We start from the raw sequence: 20,363 nt of genomic DNA, 5'->3' as shown, positions 1-20,363 counted from the left end.
CTCTGGGTTTTATAATAATTCATCAGAAAAACAGTCAACATCAAGCTGCTTTGTATCATTTGTTTCGAATTTGGTCATCCCAATGTTGATTTTGGACTGTCTGTGTCTGTGTGTGTGTGTGTGTGTGTGTGTTTGTGTGGTGTGTTTTAAGGGGGGGGAAACTTCAAGTATTCCAGTAATCTCTCAATTAGTTTATATTTGGCATCAACTTGAGCCAATAACTGACAACATGATAAAGATGTCAAGCCTTTAAAACCTGGTTCTCACACTAGTTGGTCAACAACTCACTAACCCAAAGCTTGTTTTCAATGGCTGGTTGATAAGGATGATGGTAAAGGATTGATATGACAGTTGGAAATCTGACAGATTCTCAACCATCCAGTCCAACATGGATGGATTAACGGTTCACAATTCACAAGTCTGTCTTAAAATATCAGTCAGATTTTCAAATGTACCTTGAAGCAGGTTTAGTCCTCCTGTTCATACTGGCTGTAAACTGATCCCTTCATTATGTGCTTGTGTGTGTGTACTGAACTGAACTTCAATGGCAACAGATCAAACAGCAAATTTTTTGCCCAAACATTTTAAAGGGTTGCTCCCTAACACGATTTCAGTGTAGTGGACAAAATCAGCAGCCTCATTCTGTTGAGAAATGTTAAAGTTTATATGAAGAAATTGTAAGGCTTCAGCAGCATTAGTTAATCAAATAACTGTATAAAGGTTGTTTGTTTGTTTAGTACAAAGTTCCGTCTTTGTGTTTTACCGGAGAGTGTTTCCTTGCTGAATTACAGGGAACTTTGTTGTAAAAAAGAAACTTGGACTTTGGAAGATACCCACTTGATTTGATCTACTCAATCTGCTCAAGTCGAAACTTTTCGAAATAGGTTTTCACTGAATGAGGACTGTGGATTTTGTCCACCACCACAAACAGGAGGAATAATTATAACAAACACAAATTGTCCCAGTTTACACTTGTGAAGCAATCCTTTAAAATGTCTGGGGGAAATTTGTTGTAGGATCTGTTGCTGTTGAAGTTCAGTTCAGTTCACACAGGACAGCATATTATAGATGGCAGCCTCAGTATATTTTGCACAAGCACTCCATGGGTTTTCTGTTCATCAAACATACCTTTATTTTGAAAAATGAGCACTGGTCCCCTCATCATTCAGAAAAGATGTCAACATTACATAATACTGCAGGTCACATTTGACAGATATTAAACATATTGACACAAAGTGAATCCAACCTTGCAGCTGGTGGGATTGTAGTTGAGAATGTCTTCAAATCATTCATCAAAGATGTCATGCAAGATGTCACACATTTAGTAGAAGTGAATGGATGGATTGTGAAATCTCTTCAAACATAACCAACAAGTACAGGGCTTTATGATGGCCTAGGGGTAAAGACATGTACAATCTGAACCAAATTGTCCCTGGTTCGAAGCCAACTGTCAGTTTTTCTTGCTTGTTATCCCCTTATCTTGCTCTTCACATTACCTGTTTGACGCTCAGCTAAATTATATCAATAAAAGGCAAAAATGCAAGAAAAATAATCCTTAAAAAACCCAAAGAAACCAAACCTCAGATGCTTTTTACGGAAACCGTGTCGCAATTTACTTCACTTTTAGTTTTAATGTCTTCCAGCTGTGTGTAAGAACTCTATTTCCTTTGTGGATTGCATTTTGAGACAATGGGGTACATCAGCAGCACACTCAAAAACCCAGCAGAATTTCTAGTGTGCAGCCCAGCCTTTTTGAGTATACTTTTTTTTGTAACTTTTCCCATTTGAAAACACTCAAAACCTGCTTACCACAATTAGGAAGTGAATTTAGGATTTCAAAATTCTGAACTTTCACACATTGGTCAAAACTGATTTAAATTTACACATACATTTTATTCAATAAACACTATGTAAGAGATATTAAGGGGAAGTAGAGCGAGTCTCCAGATTGTGCACTGTGCCAATCTGATCATTTAGAAACTGAATTACTGAATTGGACAATCGTGAGAGGAAGACACCAGGCCATGATAGAAAACAAAAAATGCAAGTATTGCCAAGAGCAGAGCTACAGTGATCCTTGTTTTTCACACCATAAAGCATTAACAAAGCAGTGGCACAGTCGACCCTCTTTTTGGTTCAGTGTATGCTAAAGACCCAGTTAATGTGGCAAAGATAATAAGCTGTCCGGAAATATGACTTCACCTGCAGATTCTGGGCTGCCTTCCCGAAAACACATGAGCATTTATCATTCGTTATGCGAGAATAACAGAGATGTGTTAGATCTCACGCCAGCTGGGCATCGCAGAATTTCTTGTCTGTCTACGGAACATTACACGTATACAGTGGCTTCTAGCTTCAGCAGCTACTGATTAGAAACAAGACTACAGAATACAGGAAAACTGGTCATGCACTGACAAATGTAAATAAAGGCCCAGTATTAGTGACTCAGTTACTGATGCTATCAAACTGATTTCGGATAAAAGTGAAACTCTCTCTAGCAATTATAATTGGAACAGTGAATAAAGTTTCATCTGCATTTAGGTGACTGAAGATGTCAATGCAGGATGTGATCTGACTGTGTCAGCAGGAAGAGTCCATCAACAATTACATAGAGAGGGACATTATAGTAGGGTTGCGGTGCATAAACCCCTCGTTACAAAGATGAATGCACATGTGAGAGTTGAGTGGTGCAAAAGCCATAGACACTGGTCTACAGAGATGTGGAAAAAAGTGATATGGTTAGGTGAGTTTTCCTTCATCATGTCCTTGACAAGTCAGTACTTACCCATGTTGTGTAAGAGATCAGTACAGGCCAGAATGTCAGAGGTGGCTTTGTTATGATATGGGGGGCATTTTGCTGGCATGCTGGCATGGTTTGGATCACTGCAAATCAATACAAGGTTGTACTGAGTGATCATCTTTATCCTATGATGAAACATTTCGATCCTGATGCAGGATGATAATGCCCCCATCCATAGGGCACGAGGGGTCACTGAATGGTCGGATGAATGGGAGGTCTCATCAGACCAGTCACCAGATCTAAACACAGTTGAACACCTATGGGAGATTTTGGACCGGCGTGTTAGAGAGCGCTCTTCATCACCATCATCAAAACACCAAGTGAGGGAATATCTTTTGGAAGAGTGGTGTTCAATCCTCTAATAGAGGTCAGAGACTCGTAGAATTATCGTCAGGGAGTACTGAAGCTGTTTTGGCAGCACCTGGTGACCCAACACCTTATTGAGACACTTTATGTTGGTTTTTATTAAAAACCCATCAGTATATCATAAAAAAGGATAGTCTTTATATGGCAGGGTGGTTACTCTTTCGCAACCATCTTGACCCTGTTTTTATGAACTGATTTGTGCTACATCCAGAGCTCAAGGCTGCTCTTTCGCTGCCAAATGCAATTACCCACAAATGCGGACTTGCTTTTACAGTTGATCTTTTGGCTGGTCATGATAATTCCGGAGGGTATGGAAAGGTACAGATGAAGAAAGAATATATTTCATATGAAAATGTTTGTAGATGAGTAATGGTTTAAACATTATTTTACTAAGCACTTTTTCGTTCAGGCAGGGGTTTGTGAGTAAATCGAAGATACAAACTTTAATATCTTTTGTTTTTCTTATTTATGTGTTGCAGTATTAACAGCAGATTCTGCACAGATTAAGACGTTATTCTCTCCCAGTCAGTGAACATTCAGCACTGTCATTATCCTAACAGACTGAAGATATGCTGTTTTAGTTTCAGGCTTTAAGTGTTTAGCTAAAGGTAAGCTCATGGTAATCCACCTTACACCACCTGATCACCTAAAGTTAAATGATTTACTCCTGTCTATACAACTTACTTTCTTTCTTTGATGCATCAGCATCACCCTTTCGAAATGTGTTTTTCCAAGCAGAGAGATCTTGTTGTTGAATTCCCTGTCAATGTGTTGTTTGACTTTCATTTTTAATGTAACAATGAGCATTATTTTGCACAAGTGAAAATGATGAGGGATTTTCACACCATGGATATTGAGCAAGAGCAGGATTCCTAAATAAACAACAAGTCAAGACTCCTCCTTGGCACTCATAGGGACCTTGTTAATCCCTTTCAATTTCTGCTCCTGCCCACACAACGTGTAAGCATTCCTGTGTGAACAGGCTGTTGGATGGGAGTTCAAAAATTTATTGGAAAATATAAAGCTTATCAGAATCTCAGCAGGGGCATGCAGACTCAGGCAGAATTGCAAGGTGACGGTAACAAGCAAAGTGTGATGCTGGTCTTAGGGACTGTTTTACCCTCAGGGGAAATTCACATGTGGGGTGAATTGGAACTGAAGGGCCATTACGTGGAGAAAGAGCTTTCCAAGTTTGACTTCCCTGATTGGAATGCAACAAAATTATCTGTCTCAGAGGACCTCACTCACAATTCTGTAGAATTCACAGATACAGAAAAGCATCATATTTTAGGCTTTTATGTGTGCTTGAGATGGCTCCAAAATCTTTGCACACTGGCTCAAGAGCCAAACATCAGGGCTCACAAGAAAGCAAGGAATCATACAACATCCCAGTAGAAATCTCTTTGTAAATGGTCCATGCAGCAGAAAGATAATATTATCATTATCCTGTAACAACATGCCTCCTGCTGGACAGATAGAGCCAGAGGATAGTATCCAGATGAGAAGATCTGAAAGGAAACAATTTAAAATAATTGTTTGAAAATACTTTTATTATGATGAATGAATTTGGCCTTATTGATTACTATAACTGTTAATACAGAGGGGCAGTAAATTTAGGCCTGTGTCCATGAAGCAATTATGAAAGTCTTGCCTTAAAACATAAGCACAATACTCAAAATAGATATTAACAAAATTAGATTAAATTGTGCAAATTTAAAACAATCTGTGTGCTCCAGACTTTTTTTTTGTCACAGTCATAAAATTTGTATCTTATTTAGAAAGTTTTTAAATAAATATCTAGACTAAATGAAGGCATTTTAGGCATCAGACAAACATTTAAGACTGGTTACATTTTGTTTATAGCTCTGGCCTTATGTGGTCATAATTTCTTTTTATGCCTAATGTCATTGTTTTTCCCAGGACATGTTTTTTTCACACTCATAGTCTCATGTTTCATTTCTGTTGGACTAAGCATGTTCTCAGTGTCTCCCTTGTTGGGATTAGCTGTGGCCTTGGATTAGCTCAGTAGATTTATGCTCTGACTAAGAGGGATTGAAAGATGCTGATAGCCATACAATGACTGATGAATGTTTTGCGTCAGTAAGCTTGTTGGTGGTGATATCATCATCTTGCTGCATGTCATTCCCCCTCTCTCTGCCTCCCCATTTACTGTCTCTCTACTGACCTGTCCATTAAAAGCCCAAAAAATATACTTAAAAAAAAAAAAAGAACAAAAAGCTAAAGCTAATTACTTAAGAGAGGTGCCCTAGTCTGTGAACTTTATGTGGGACAGAAGACCTCAACCTCCATGTGTGCGGACCATTTCAGTCCAGCATTGCACAATACAAGTTGAAGACTACTAATGAACACATGTGCATGTGATAAAGTGCCTGTGTTGCCACAACTAAAGCAGTCCAGTTCTTTTTCATTACAGTACAACACAGACAGCAGATGGATTGTGTTTGTCCACAGGTGCTGCAGACCACTTCTTCATGCTCCTATACTCATCAGGGTGAAGCGCTGAATAACCTACAGCCTCCACTGATCTCCTCTTCTGGACCCGATGGAGGAGGATCCGGTAGGTCCCCGTCAACGGGCTCTTATAATCTAAACAGGGATTGTTTTGGAAATGAACTGTCACGATGCCTAGATCTGACAGCAAACTCTTCACCTCCTGCTCCTCCATACACAGAGCCTGGCCGGCCTGGGCAAAGTGGGCCGGAGACATGGGCAACAAGACATACGGAGGAGGGTACTCAATCCCCCTCAGCCAAGCACTGTTTGTAACCTGTGTGAGAGAGGAGCGATCAGAAGGCACAGGCCGCAGCATGCCCTTAATGACCAGCTGGCATGGCTCGAGCACAAAAGCAGGGATACTGTAAGCCCCCTGGAGGATGCAGCGCTTCAGCCTCCCCAGGTTGTCCCCATAAAAGGGCATAGTGGCCGTCACGATGAAGTACAAGAGAATACCTAAAGCCCAAATATCAGAATAGAGTCCAATGTAGCCTTTTTCCTTGAACAGTTCAGGAGCAGCATAAGGTGGAGAGCCACAGAAGTTGGTGAGGAGCTCATTAGGGCTGCTCTCTGTGCTGAAGCCGAAGTCTCCTACCTTGATGCAGTAGCTGGTGGTGTAGAAGATGTTTTCTGCCTTAAGGTCTCTGTGGATGATGTTGTGGTCATGCTGAAACAGCACAAACAGATTTTAAAAAGTCAGTAAGGGTTCTGTTTTGGCATTTTATATTTCCTTTCAGGGAAAGAAAGGTTTGACAATCTGAAAAGAACTGAACAACAATAATGAGTGATACTTTCCTATGTTATTTTTTTGTAATTGTTCTATTTGGATTAGCAACACATTGAAACTTTAAAGCATTCAATTATTAACATTATTATTATCAGTAGTGGAAAATAACTAAGTATATTTACTCAAACTAGTACAAGTTGGAGATACTTTTACTTCTATTTCCATTTTCTTCTACCTTCAGAGACAAATATTGCACTTTTTCACCACTATATATCTGCAAGTTATAGTTACTAGTTGCTTTTCAAACTAAGACTTTATATCAAAAAAGGATACTGTAAGCTTATAAAATACAAAGCACTGTTAATGTTGCTAGTTGGGACGTTTTGCCATGTTTCAGATGTCTATGAGTTGCTGTGAGTTCAATCTAAGGGTGATTTTCCCTCTAAACTTCTCAGATGGTTTCAGGTAAAATTATAGGTAAGGTAAAATTATCCAATATTTCACAATAAAAGCTAAACTTAGAGAAAAGCCAAGCCCTAGGTTGGAAACCATTGGGCTAAACTGCCTAACTGTATATAAAGTAACTAAAACTAGCTCTGTGTGTCTCTGTGTTTTGCAGATTCATGCTGTTCAGCAGAAGACGGTTTGCAGAGACAGTGAAGCTCACCATGTGTTTAACAGCAGAGATAACTTGTGCAAAGACCAGCTTTGCTTCCAGATCGTTAAGCTTCCCCCTGGTGGTGATCCGGGAGAACAGGTCTCCACCGCTGCCATACTCCATCACCAGATACAGTTTCCGGCTGGTCTCGATCACCTCATAAAGGCGCACTATGTTGGGGTGGCACAGCTTCTCCATGCAGCTGATTTCTGAGGAAGTCATAGGCCGGCTCTTCTTTTCCAGACGCAGCTTGTCCATGACTTTAACAGCTACTCTCTCTGAGACAGAAGAGGAGGGGGAGGCTTAGATGTCAGTGGTGGATTTAGAGAGGGTCTGATGAAGTGAAAGGTCAAAATAAGGGCAGAGACATGCTTAGGAGATTGAAACACACAAGAAAATAGGGATATGTTTGCCACTGCTACATATGAGAAGACTGAAAGAATTTACTCAGCAACTAATTTAATTGGAAGATTGTTGCAGCATTATTCTAAGGTATGACAAAAATGTGGCTAAGAATCAAGAACCCTCCTTGAACAAGTCAGAGTGCATATATGGGTTTAATTTCAACAGAAAATAAATTCACTGCAGGGGTCAGGGAAGATCTAGGTTGATCCGAAAGTCTTATTCAGGGGATCAGTTGTTGTCTACTGACATGAACATTATTCACAAACCTGTAATATTATTTATCTACAACTACTATTCCCTCAAGGCCAGACCAACAGTAAAAGGTGTGGTTCGCCCAGAACTGGACAGAAGGGAATTCTTTATATTATTATATATAAGTTAGACATATACCAGAAAACATGAATATTAACAGAGACTTAAATAACTCATGGTTTCTGACCTTTCGTCAAGGCATGGATGCCCAGCCTGACTGTAGAGAAGTTGCCCTGCCCAATCTCTCCGCGCAGCTCATAGAAGCCAACCCTTCGACCAAGTATCAGGTCGTTGATGATCTTCTCGTTGTGGGCCATGTCATAGACCACACTCTCAAACGGTGACTGCCTCATTCTCTCTGCTTCGGTCAGCTGTGGGAAGGCACAGACGGCAGTAGAGGCCAACGGCTCGGTTGTCTTTTCCACCTTCTGAGCCTCGTCTTTGGATTTTTTGCTCGCCTTCTGCTTCGGCCACAGCCGTGTTTTGATGGCTTGGGAACAAAATTCAAGAAAGAGTTTGACATCAGTGCAGAGATTTGACTTTCTTTTCAGAGGCCTGCAGGAATAAGGTGGCAACAATGTTGTGTGAAACATCAGAAAAAATGTTCGGATAAGTGTACTTTTCTAATAATAGTCATCACTTTTATTGAGGAAGTCTTAAACACAAACCTTTATCTTCTATTTTTTCCCTTGTCCTGTCACCAGCATTAGACTGCCTAACTCTTACAAAAGTCACCGTGCAGACAGGTAGTGTAACCGTGTATAGGACATTGGTAATGAGATTGACCTCCATGTTAACTCACTTTGTCCTGAATGAGGTAAAACGTATGGCCTCTTTTACATCAGCCTTGGCCTGCATCTTAATTTGTAAGTTGGTGTCTGTTGGTGAAAATGAGATGGAAGTAAACAATAACTGATTATGTAAATTCTAAGTTGATTTACATATATGAATATTTACTAATGTTATATTTTGTTTCAGACATGCAGCACTCTCTTCTGTTCGCAGAGTGCAGGGGTAGCTCTGCTTTTGTATTTTATTTGACAAGGACTTACAACTCCTTCACTGTTGTGGTGTCAATGTTGTGACTAGAGATTTATTAGTCTTGCCGGTCTGGACAGATGCTGATATATTTTTGGACTGTGTTAAATCATTTTCAACATGTAGCCAATGTTTTCACTTTTTATGACTGACAAAAGCAGGATGTGTAGACCTTTCCTGTTTTTATCTGTTCCTGCTCTTTGGTCACAGTTCTCGAGACTCAGCACATTTCTTTTAAAGACTGGCCAAACTATTCATTTTCCTCGCAAGCAGTAGAGTACTTTGCCACTCTTTTTATGTAAACATTACACCCTGTTTCTTTGGTTTTATGGGAAACATTTATTTTATGGTTCCAGCATTACACAAAGAGCAATGGATGATAAGGTCAGATATCAAACGTTTGCTGTGTGGGCATCTTACAGAGTATGTGTAACATCTACGCACACATGAAAAAGGGGGTTAAAGAAATAAACAAAGCAGACAATAATCAACAAGAGCAATAATTATTTAAACATAAACTGAACAATTAAACTGTAAATTTAAAGTGTAATGAAGCTGTGGCTCCTCCTGGTCATTGTGGGTTAAATTTAGAGGATGATAAGCTCAGTTCTCAAAGTGCAGGATTACTTGCTTCTTTTAGATTCAGTATTAGAGGGTCACTTCTGAGTGTAGAAGGCTTTATACTGCACTAATGGAGAAGATGATTAACATCAACACTTGGGTCAGTTTGACATTAGCAAAACAAACTAAACTTTTTTCTCTCTTTTCTTGTTTCACTTTCTTTTACTCTATTCATTATACTCTTCTATACATGTTATTTGTTGATGTGTGCATTTTAATGTAAAGCACATTGATTTTAATAATAATGTAATCATCTTGCAAACACTTACTTATTGTTTACTCCATTGTTTAATCAGCTACCATTCGAAATTTCTGCATGATTGGTTTTATAAAGTGCTGTGACTTTTCCATGTATACTAGTAAATTCAAAAATGAGAGAAGACGTATGTTTAGCAGCCAATCTGCCATTTTCAAGTTTAAATAACCTAAAAAAATATTGTAAAAAAAACTTCTAATAAGACAGATTTAGGTTAGAAGCTGTCAATAGGAATAATGCTGTTATAAAAGGTTGGTAATCCATTAAAAAAGGTACATACTCACTCTCTAATAAGCCACCAAGTCTGCATTTATAAATGTTTAGAATTTAGCGATCCAACTTATTTTTTTGATGGTCTATAACTGATCTATACAGCATGATTTATTAACCATTAATGAAGCCATTATTTACAATTTATAAACCCACCATAAAGGATGCCTCCTCAGAAAGTAATCAAAGTTTTAATTTCTTTCTTTCTAACTTTCTGCAAACTGCAACACGGCAGAGACAAAAGAAAAAGTATATATAATTTTACCTGGAAACTGCGGGTCCTTCATTTCTGTCCCTCAGGCTGTAACACCTGACTGTGACTGAACATGTGAATAGAGCAGCAGAGAACTAAATCACTCTTCATAATCCTATTAACGCAGTGTATTAGTGGACTACTCATTAGGTTCTCTGACATAGACTGAAATAATGGAACCGCTGCATACACACTTTAAGGAATAAACTAATCACACCCCATAGGCCTATTAGTTTTTATACTGATGATAAAGCTCATGATAAATAATGCATGAATATAGACATTCTTTTTTACTGATTATAGCAAATTTCTTGCAGTTTTTATTACATGAAACTTTAATGTCATCAACCTTTAATAAAGATTACATTTGATATTCTTAAATGTTTGGGATCTTTTTGATGTCATGTTTTTTTCTTTTCCCAGTAAATCCTTGTTGAAAACAATCATTAACTCAAAACACAGCAGCATGAGTTGCCAGGAAATTAGACACATTGTATATTTCATAACAGTCTAAATTAATTATTGAAATATTACATGGCCATATCACATATAAACATTACATATTTAATGGATACAGGGAGCTGTTTAAATTCAAAAGAAAAAAAATAATATGTTGGAGGAGAGGGAAAAAAGAAATTAAGAGGTTAAGAGATAATTTTACTCAATAACCTTCGACTTAACTAATGACTGTACATAAAGATGGAAGAACAGCTCCTCAAAAGTGAAGCCAAAACATCTCCATCACCCCAGCAGCTGCCTAAACACCCAATACTGCACAGACCCCAGCTCCAAATGACCTCACTAGTGCAAGGTGGCAGCACCCATATCAAGGATATTTTGGTTTCAATTTTGTACAGTGGAAGGAAGAGATGAGTGGCTCATCTTAATATATAGTCAGCGGGTTTTATAAATAGTTCAGGTCTTAGCTGCTTCTTTATTTTGCAGTTTAACCTTCAGAATTGCTATATATTGTTATTCCATAGTGAATATTTCATTATTACAATGAATCAAATTACTACATGCGTGTGACAGGAGTCGCTCAAAGTCACACAGAAGTTCCTCTTGGCCTTATGCAGCATCTTAAGCATCTTTCAGCTCACTTGTTTTGTTTTTATTGCCTTCAACTTTCTGGTTCACTCCCATCTCCCTCGCCAGTACCTTTTCCAGGTCCAGCAAGCAGCGAGAAAGCTCTTAAACCCAGTAGACACTACCCAGTAGCACAACATGGCAGACGGACACAGTTAATGATAAGCCGGTGAACATAGTATAGCATTTAGTATTAGCATTAGCTTTAGCATTTCGGTCAGGGGTTGGTGCCCAGAGTTAAAAGGTGGAGTGAAAATTGGATTTACCTTTGTTGGTTGGCCAGAACGACTTGACACGACTCCAGATGAAGGATGACGTTGGTCCTTGTCTGCTGGATGTTTAAACAAGCACCTGTGTGCTAACAAGTCTGCCATATCAACTCTATATGGCGATAGATAATATATCAGTGTTTGTAGTGTATTTCCACAGCCACACAAATTGGACAAAAGAGCGAGTGAATTTGGGGTTCGTCCATTTAATTTCCTGTATGTAGAAGTTGCCAAAACTCATACATCGTTGAATTATGGAGATAAAATTCTTATCCATTGTATTGTTTTCAAAATAAGTAAAATAAAATATATCTTGTATTTGTCACCAACACTTGAACCACCACTCCGAGGCGTGAACGTGCTTTGAGTGGCGTGCGGCTCTAGCCAATCGCCAAGTCCTGATTCACAATCTGTCCAATCACTGACGAGGATTAGTTGGCGGGAGAGGAAAAGGCCGGGCTCCATTGTGACTGACGAATCAACACAGGCCCCTCACCGAGAGGCCGGAAACACATGCTGGCGCGCTGCTACTGATGTTGTCATGTGCGACATGTAGCTCGATAACGGTGGTGATTTGTGTGTGTATGTCTTTTTAATCTAACTCTTGTGTAAAGAATATAACCAGGAAATGGCTGCAACAGTGGTAACGCCTGTCACCCCCACGGAGCTCGACCCTGACCGCTGTGGGAGCGAGGAAGAGAGCCGCGGGGCCGAGGCGGAGGAGGAGAGCAGCCAGCAGCAGACAGGCCCCGCTGCCGCCGTGAGCCACAGCCGACTGTCCAAACTCCCGCTGGCCCGCATCAAGGCACTCATGAAGACCGACCCAGACGTGTCCCTTGCCAGCCAGGAGTCTGTATTCATCATCGCTAAAGCCACGGTAAAAGTCCTCCAGCAACACATACTGCTTTCTGTCTGTGTGATACTGTTTCAGTAAAGCTTTAAATATAAACTCCACAAACCTCTCAAGGTGTGCTCACCACCTACAACCACTGAAGTAGAGATGCTATCTAATTATTTAACCTATGGCTGTAAAAATATACAAAATGTTACTATCAAATACAGCAGCAGTTTGTCTCAAACAAAAGACATCAAAGATGCACTCCATCTTTGTTTTAGCTTTTTTAAAGATATTGATGAAATAAAATCTCTACACAATAATACATTTTGTAAGGAAAGAGTGGCTTTGGGAAATTATGGTGGGCACCTTTAACTATTTTCTGACATTTCATAGAAAAAGCAATTCAGTTTGTTTTAGTTTTAATATATAATAAAGGTTTTTTTGTCTTCCAGGAGTTGTTTGTTGAGATGATTGCCAAAGATGCCCTGGTGTACGCCCAGCAAGGGAAGAGGAAAACCTTGCAAAGAAAAGACTTGGGTAAGCACTGTAAACTAAAGAATTTCTTACATACGGGATCACTGTGCTTTAAAATGGGTTTATGATGTTAATGTTCAGCTGATGGACTCGGACATTAATTATTTCACACTAAAGTTGTGCTGATTATTGTAGAGGGGATTAAATTGTTTTGCTGCACTGGTAAACATGTTTAACTTATGTTAACAATCCTAAGATATTTATTAGATCTGTATGATCAGCTGGAAGTTAAGACCTATAAATCAGTTTTGACTCTTGTATCTTCTGTTGTTGTCTGTCTCAATCAAATCATGTCCCTTCTCTTTTGCCTCCACAGACAACGCAATAGAGGCCATAGATGAATTTGCATTTCTTGAAGGTAAGCCTTATCCTCAAGATGCTTGGAATCATCATTGCATGAATACACCCATGTTCAGAGTTATTACATGTAAATCTGAATCTGAGGTACCGTAGTCTTTCAAATTGATAGTCTGTACCGACTTCAGCTTTTACAACACTCATGGCACAAATAAAATTGATAAGGACAACGCAACATGAATGCCCCACACACGTGTACACACACACACACACACATTGCTAGACCAAGCAGACCAGAGATGCTGTTATGCACACAAACACACACAATCATACACTTTAACTACTCAGCGCTGTCTCAACAGCAAGGCTGTATTTCCTGTAACAGAGAGAGCAGAATTTTCACTCTCGCATACCAACACACACTTGGGCATAAACACACACAGGCTGTCAGCAGTCTGCTGCAAATCAGACTGAATGTAAATAAATCGTTATCATGGGCAACGTATTGTGATAGTATCGTATTTTGAGTTACTCTGTGATTCCAACCCCTATTTAGCATGCTCATACAGATGTGTACACATGTAACTGACTGGATCGACTTCAAGTGGTACCTGTACACACTGTACTAATTCTTTATTTTCTCTCTAGGCACTCTAGATTAAAGGCTGCTTCAGGAGACCAATAAGAACATTGAATATCTGCAACCATCCAAGAAAATTTCCATCATATTTGATGTTTATAAATGCTTTTCTACAATGTGGCAGTAAGATTTTTCATACTTAAGACATCATTGGGGATGTGTACATTATTTGTAAATATTTGTGAAATACTATTGTACAATGGAATAAATTTAAGTTTTAAACATGCAGTTTCTGTCAGAATTAAACATTCTATCTTCATCAACACAGTTCAATACTAACTGAATTTATGGTAAATTTGAGATTTGCAAGACAAATATAGTCATGTATTATGTGATCAGATACAAGTTCACAAGGGCTTAAGGGTGATTGATTATGTATGCACTATTACATTGAAAACAAAAAAAGCATTTCACACTCTTAGCTCCAATGTAAAAATTACTTTATCAAATAGGATATTTATCTACAAGGTGCCCTGATGGATTGTAGGACAAATGCTAAAATAACTAATTGGAACTGAAAAACATGTAATCTTACCCAATTTTCCTCAGCAAAGACACAATCACAAAGCTCCATCGACTGAGGAGTAGTTTCTCTTACTTAATGTCACATGCTTTCCTTATTATCAAGTGTTAATGACTAGGATTACTTAGCAGACAGTAATTTCTTCAATCTGATTTTAATCTGGGTAAACTAGCAGCAGTGGTAACAAGTCTGCTCAATCAAACATCTTGCAAATGTGAAAAAATGCAGGTGCAAGGAACGCTAACACTCACAGTTAGGGAAACTACATTGTTTACTGTAGATCCTTCTTGAATTACTGTACAATTCAGGTGAATCATTCTTAACCTTCTGCAGTGTATTAAGACCACTGTCCATGGTGCTGATGCTGGGACCTCCAGGGATGCGGGAACTGTCGCAGGAACTGTCCAGGGTACTGACCTGTCGACATGTTTCAAGGATTTCTGCCTAGTATTAAAGTTGATGGTATCATCTTAACTGATTGGAGTTTTTCGGTTAAACTGATTTTATGTTAGGAAACTTGAAAACGATTCTTTTTTTCTTTTTCTTTTAATGTATATACACCATTTCTGGCCAAGTATTAGCCTAGCCTAGTATTTTTTCATCTTGGATCTCTCAGTGGTGATATCAGGCTATGGGAATATCGCAAAATGTACTGATTTTAACTTCCTGTCTGATATGTTAATTGGACCAAAATACACTTACATCCATGCAAGGGAAAATATTCAGGATTTTAATATCAGTGCCCTATTTAATTTTCTATGTCTTTTGTACAAGGTTTCTGGTAGTTTCAAATATTGTGCATTGATGAACAGTGAGGCCACTTTGGCTAATAATATATTGGCTGATAGATCCCTGAAAATTGGTGATAAAAGAGCTATGACCATGATATATACTGAGTGGTACATACAGCTGGAAAATAAAACTAAATGCTCATTGGTGGACAAACATGTTGTGACACCAAGTGACCACAGACGTATCTATTTCTACTGCTGTTTCATGTTGGTTATCTGCTGTCATATTTGCTTATGTGATAAGCTAATATTGACCTGGACAATTTAAGTAAGGCTCTATTTGGGAGCACAGAAACTTTAGGTTACACATGAGCCAAGATGGTTTCCATAATGAGCAATAACCTGACATTGTATGTTACATCCCTTTTTTCTCTCAATTTCACAAACAGTAAATCTCTTGGAAAAGTGATCAAGTTATAAATATCCTGTAATTAGCATTTATTTGAACTCCCCCATTTGGCTGCTGCATCAGTACATTTTGGACATGTACACAGTACAATACAAGCCAGTGGTGAAATGGCGAAGGTTAAATATCTTGCTCAACACGGTGACACTGAGAAAAACACACAGAGCTTCAAGTTTGCATTAGGAATGTATCTGAATCTCTCCAGACCTGAGATGTGTGTTGTTCTTCCTGGCAGCATTTGTTAAACACTTCCAAAGTGTTCAGTTTCACACTCTAGGCACAGTCAAGACTCCTTTAGTTTTTGCAGTGGGGATTTTCAAAATAAATGCCTGAGTGTGTTTAAGCTGATTTTCTGGGTTTAGTGTTTCGAGGAGTAATGAAACAGAGCTGTGAGAAGCACAGATGTTTGGTTTCAGAAGAGCACCAGTCAACTCCCTGCAGAGGAATGCCTGACTGGCAAGAGGGAACATGGATTGCTCTTTTCTAATAAAATATAATCACATATTGAAGGATTGGACATCATTTTATTTCCACAGTCAATAAAGACATTCCATTAAGGAAATCTCATGTGAAAAGAAAATGTAGAGCCTCCCACTGTCCAGAGCAGAACATGAACAATGACCTTTGGAATGGCTGGCCTGATGGTCCTCTTTCATACTGATAAATGGCATGCTGAGAGAATAAACTTTGATTGTGTGGCTTTGTTAGTGAAATAAGGCTAAATCATTTATTTTACTGTTTAGTTATTTCACCTAAACCAGTAAAACAAATTACAGTAACATTTATAATACAATCACAGGAATAGATTAGAGTAAAATTATTTTACCTGTAGATAAAATACAACCAAGTCTTTCTACACAATGTTAATATGCTGATTTTGAGTTTCAAGTTAAAGGCATGGTTTAACATAGTGGTGAGTTAGATGAGAAGATCAATAGCATACTCATATCTGTATTCTAAATAGGAAGCAAAAAGCCATGGGAAAATCAGCTTACCTTAACAACTGGAAACAGGTGGAAACTGCTAGCCAAACTTTTTCCAAAGCTTAAACAAGTGTACAGCCATGCTAGCATCTATTAAATAGGCATTGTATTGGTGTGAGCTAAATGCTAACATGCTCCCAATAACAATGGGAACGTGTTGTTTACCCAACTTGTAGCATGTCAGCATGCTAACATTTGCTAATCAGCATTTAACACAATGTACAGCTGAGGCTGATGGGAAAAGGTAAGGGATCATGATAGTTAGTACTGTTCATCCTGAGGGATTTTATGACAATCCATCCAATAGCTGTTGAGAGGTGTCATTTAAAACTACAATTGTGAACCTCATGGTGGCGCTAGAGGAAAAGTCAGGGAATCACTACAGTCATCAACACACATTGTCTGGGCACCACGAATGTCTGTACCAGATTTCATGGCCACCCATCCAATAGTTTAGAACTTGGAACTATTCCTTTAATTGGGAGCATTTCATACAGCTTTCTTACTTTCAAAGATTATACAAAGTATTTACCCCCTGCAATTTATCTCTTGGAAATCCCTCTCAGGTACAGTAAAATCTCTGGCTGCATGTCCAGAGCAGTTCACTAAGCCCTCCAACATCTCCAGGAGGCCATACCATCCTTATATACTGTACCTCTCAGGCTCTTCACCCCCTCAAAGAGAAAGACATTAGACTGTCAGCTCCACTGTTCACTGCTGCTGCTTTTATTTATTTATTTATTTGATTTCCAAATGTTTGTGAGTCTGCACACCTTGACAGGAGATATTTTAATCGCTGCAAAGATATGCAGAAAATGCATCTGGCTCACAAGCAGACCTGTAGTCATGTGGAAGGTATGTTTTTGCAGCTGAGATTCCAACCTGATTTCTTGGGTCAAATTCTTCAACAGTTAACCCCACCCCCAACGCATACACACACATGTATATACACATTTTTACCCTAACCTCACCCCTCTGTGTGCATACTGCATATTTTCACACCCAGGTTTCTGATATGTATGCCCATAAGGAACATATTGATTCTGTGTTGTCTGAATATGTCAAATTTTTCCACCAAGTGTTTCAGGAGCCAGAGAATGATTTGTTCTATGTTAAGACCTGTTGAACCATCAGAAGTTCCAGCATATCTACAATGGAATATGATAGCAGAAACATTTTCAGTTATCTAACCCAGCAACTATAAATGTCAGGCTTTGGTGTCAATCCAACAGGAATAACTTGAGTGAAGATACAAGTTTCTCCACCATGCAACAGCAGTCTTAGTAGATCAGAATTAAATTCAGCCACAAGACACAATACACTTGTATTGACATTTAAGGATACAGTCCCACAATCCCAAGTGTTGGCTAATTAGTTGTAATTCTGAGAAAACTTACAGGAATGAAAGATGAAATAAAAAAACAAACAAACTGGTAATGTGTCCCTGAAGCTATAACAAAATAACACTAGGTACACACCAAGTAAGAGAAATGATTATGATTTATGATATCAAAGAATACACATTTGTAAATTGTTTTTTTTTTTTTTCATCATTTCTCTACTGTGTGCCTATAATACAGGCATAAAAGGTCCTAAAAATACTATAGAAAATAGTGGATTTGTCACTTAATACTTCGATGAAGAGCAGGGTTTTCCTGACATAAAAGTTTTTTACCACCCCAGATGAGGAGGGTGGTGGAAATGTGCTCAACTGCACCTGCAACCACACCTAACAGTGATGTCATGATCCATTTGAGTACAGTACAGCCAAATTAAGAAAATAAACATATTTTCCCTGAGCTGATGGTGAATTCTGTGTATTATTACAATTACCAAGGAGATTGTTTATGAACATTGCTGCTGAGCTTTTGTAATGTTTCTTTTGATGCTTTGAAAACTGCAAATGATTCACTTCCATTGTGTTTGGGTGATAATGAACCTTTGGTGAATATCTCTAAATGACATCAAGTGAAAAACCAACATTACCTGCATGGCTAGTTTGTACTATTGCCATACGTTTGGGTGACTAGACCCTTTAAGGACATGGGAATAAGCAGTTCTCCAAGCAAAAGGCAACACAGTCAAAGACATTCAAATATTTCCTGGCCATAGAAAGTGTGAAGGGAGCAACACTACTGTGATAACTCTCTGGATGGTGTTATCTATGTATTACCATATAATGACAATCAGGCCTGCTAGAGTAGATAGAAACACAATCATGTATTTCCTTATTGATAAGAATTATAATTAGTTATAATTATTAATTTCCAAAGAACATTTAACACTTTGTCAACTATCACTGTGTCAACAATGCAATGTCACAACATTTGTGTACATAATCAAGCCTTTGATCGATCATTTCATACACTGTTGTTGTTGTTGGCATCATCTGATTGCGGCGTCTGTATTTGTATGTTGGTTCAAAGGAAGGCCCACATCAGTTTCTCTGATTTTTCTCTGGCCCTGATGCTGTTTTCTGTTGAAGCCTGTCTGTAATGGATGTAGATGCTTGACTCTCAGATAAAGCTTATTTGAGTGGTATTCAGTTATGAAACTAAGTAACAATTTTATTATGATTTATGGGCTGGCAGGGAGAGTTTACAAAGACATATTATGGGCTTATTTTTCAAACTTCAGAATTACTTTGTTGACCTAATACATTACATGTACTCTGTGACAATGATACATTGGCATGAGCAAAGCCATAAAAAAAGAAATAAAAGCAAGAAAACGGTTTCATATAGGCTGCCAGACTTCCAAGTTTGTTCCGTAAATGAAATGTCTGATTAGAAGGGCCAAACAAAAGCATGTAAGATTTGTCTTTATTTGGCTGAATTTTTTTTTTTGACATTTATCACTGGAGTCACTTAAAACAAGCTACATTGTGAGTTTAAATTCAACATACAGCGGTGTGTCATCAGCTTAGGAAGGAAATATTGTTTTAACAATAACTTGAATAATGGGGGCATAAAAACTGAAAGCAGCAAGACGCCAAGGACAGAATCTTGTGGAACACCACTTTAAAAATGTGCAAAGAGGGGACATTTCCCATTACTAACAGGCAAAAAACAGCCCCATTAAGTGTAAACCCCACAGAATACAACGTATAAAATCAAGAGAAAACTGAAGAAAACAAATGGGTCTTAAGAAGATTTCTTTAAGAAGTGCATTGATTTATCTTCCTTGAGATTTTGCAGGAGGCTAATCCAAATGACAAAAGCACAATTACAGGTAGAGTTCAGTTTTAATGGTACAAGTTAATGATACATTTAACATCACAAATCTACAACTTGCATTTTTTTTACCATGATAAATGTATACATGTTTTCCTTTCTAAGTTAATGAATGCAGTTTATCACAGTTTCTAGGTGTGTTTGGCATTTTGTCTGGAATCCATCACAGAACATAACTCTGCTTCAAGACTGATCCAGATGCACAAGTGAGACACGCCCACTCTTCAGTCTAAGAGTTTCCGCAACTACACTATACAGCTGCATACTAGGGTTAATTGAATATTATTTGGAGATGAATTGCTATTTTAATGCCAAATCAGGGCTGATGCGAAATGTACAGGGTGATTCCTTGTTGGTTTCACCCACTAAATCTGTTTCAGTCCTGTCAGAGAAAATGCACTGAGGACAAGAGACGAGGTGGGATGTAAGAGGAATTTAAAGCCACAAATGAGACAAATGAGGCTTGGCATTTTGAGCGAGGCAACAAGAAGGGAGAAATGAGTGAGAGGTGAGATGAGTGTGAAAGAGAAAGGGAATGAGGGAGGGAGTTTAGTTGAGCGTGAGAATGACTGAAAATGGAAAAACGGAGGGTGGGAGGGAAAG

General features: G+C 38.5%; 2 protein-coding genes across 2 annotated transcripts; one reads left to right on the top strand and one right to left on the bottom strand.

Moving 5' to 3' along the window:
* Nucleotides 1–4,163: 4,163 nt before the first annotated feature.
* LOC130170900 (serine/threonine-protein kinase NIM1) lies at nt 4,164–8,580 on the bottom strand. Its single transcript, XM_056378598.1, has 4 exons — nt 8,525–8,580; nt 7,910–8,277; nt 7,075–7,343; nt 4,164–6,347 (listed from the first exon to the last, which is right to left on the bottom strand). The coding sequence occupies exons 1-4, from the start codon at nt 8,578–8,580 to the stop codon at nt 5,595–5,597; spliced, it is 1,446 nt and encodes a 481-aa protein (XP_056234573.1). The 3' UTR covers nt 4,164–5,594.
* Nucleotides 8,581–12,015: 3,435 nt separating this feature from the next.
* On the top strand, nt 12,016–14,052 carry pole4 (polymerase (DNA-directed), epsilon 4, accessory subunit). Its single transcript, XM_056378871.1, has 4 exons — nt 12,016–12,392; nt 12,806–12,890; nt 13,204–13,245; nt 13,833–14,052. The coding sequence occupies exons 1-4, from the start codon at nt 12,144–12,146 to the stop codon at nt 13,844–13,846; spliced, it is 390 nt and encodes a 129-aa protein (XP_056234846.1). The 5' UTR covers nt 12,016–12,143; the 3' UTR covers nt 13,847–14,052.
* The last annotated feature ends 6,311 nt before the right edge of the window (nt 14,053–20,363 follow it).

The sequence above is a fragment of the Seriola aureovittata genome, chromosome 6 (assembly GCF_021018895.1).
Source record: "Seriola aureovittata isolate HTS-2021-v1 ecotype China chromosome 6, ASM2101889v1, whole genome shotgun sequence".
Classification (NCBI taxonomy): Eukaryota; Metazoa; Chordata; class Actinopteri; order Carangiformes; family Carangidae; genus Seriola; species Seriola aureovittata.
Note: the sequence above shows the minus strand (reverse complement) of the source record. Positions and strands in the feature narration are given on the sequence as shown.

Coding starts and splice junctions, on each gene's coding strand:
- LOC130170900 (XM_056378598.1), bottom strand. CDS start 8,580: ATGCAGGCCAAGGCTGATGTAAAAGAGGCCATACGTTTTACCTCATTC. Junction 7,344..7,909: donor CATCCATGCCTTGACGAAAG/GTCAGAAACCAT, acceptor CTTCTGTCTCAG/AGAGAGTAGCTGTTAAAGTC. Junction 6,348..7,074: donor TCTCTGCTGTTAAACACATG/GTGAGCTTCACT, acceptor GTGCTGTTTCAG/CATGACCACAACATCATCCA.
- pole4 (XM_056378871.1), top strand. CDS start 12,144: ATGGCTGCAACAGTGGTAACGCCTGTCACCCCCACGGAGCTCGACCCT. Junction 12,393..12,805: donor TCATCATCGCTAAAGCCACG/GTAAAAGTCCTC, acceptor TTTGTCTTCCAG/GAGTTGTTTGTTGAGATGAT. Junction 12,891..13,203: donor CTTGCAAAGAAAAGACTTGG/GTAAGCACTGTA, acceptor TTGCCTCCACAG/ACAACGCAATAGAGGCCATA.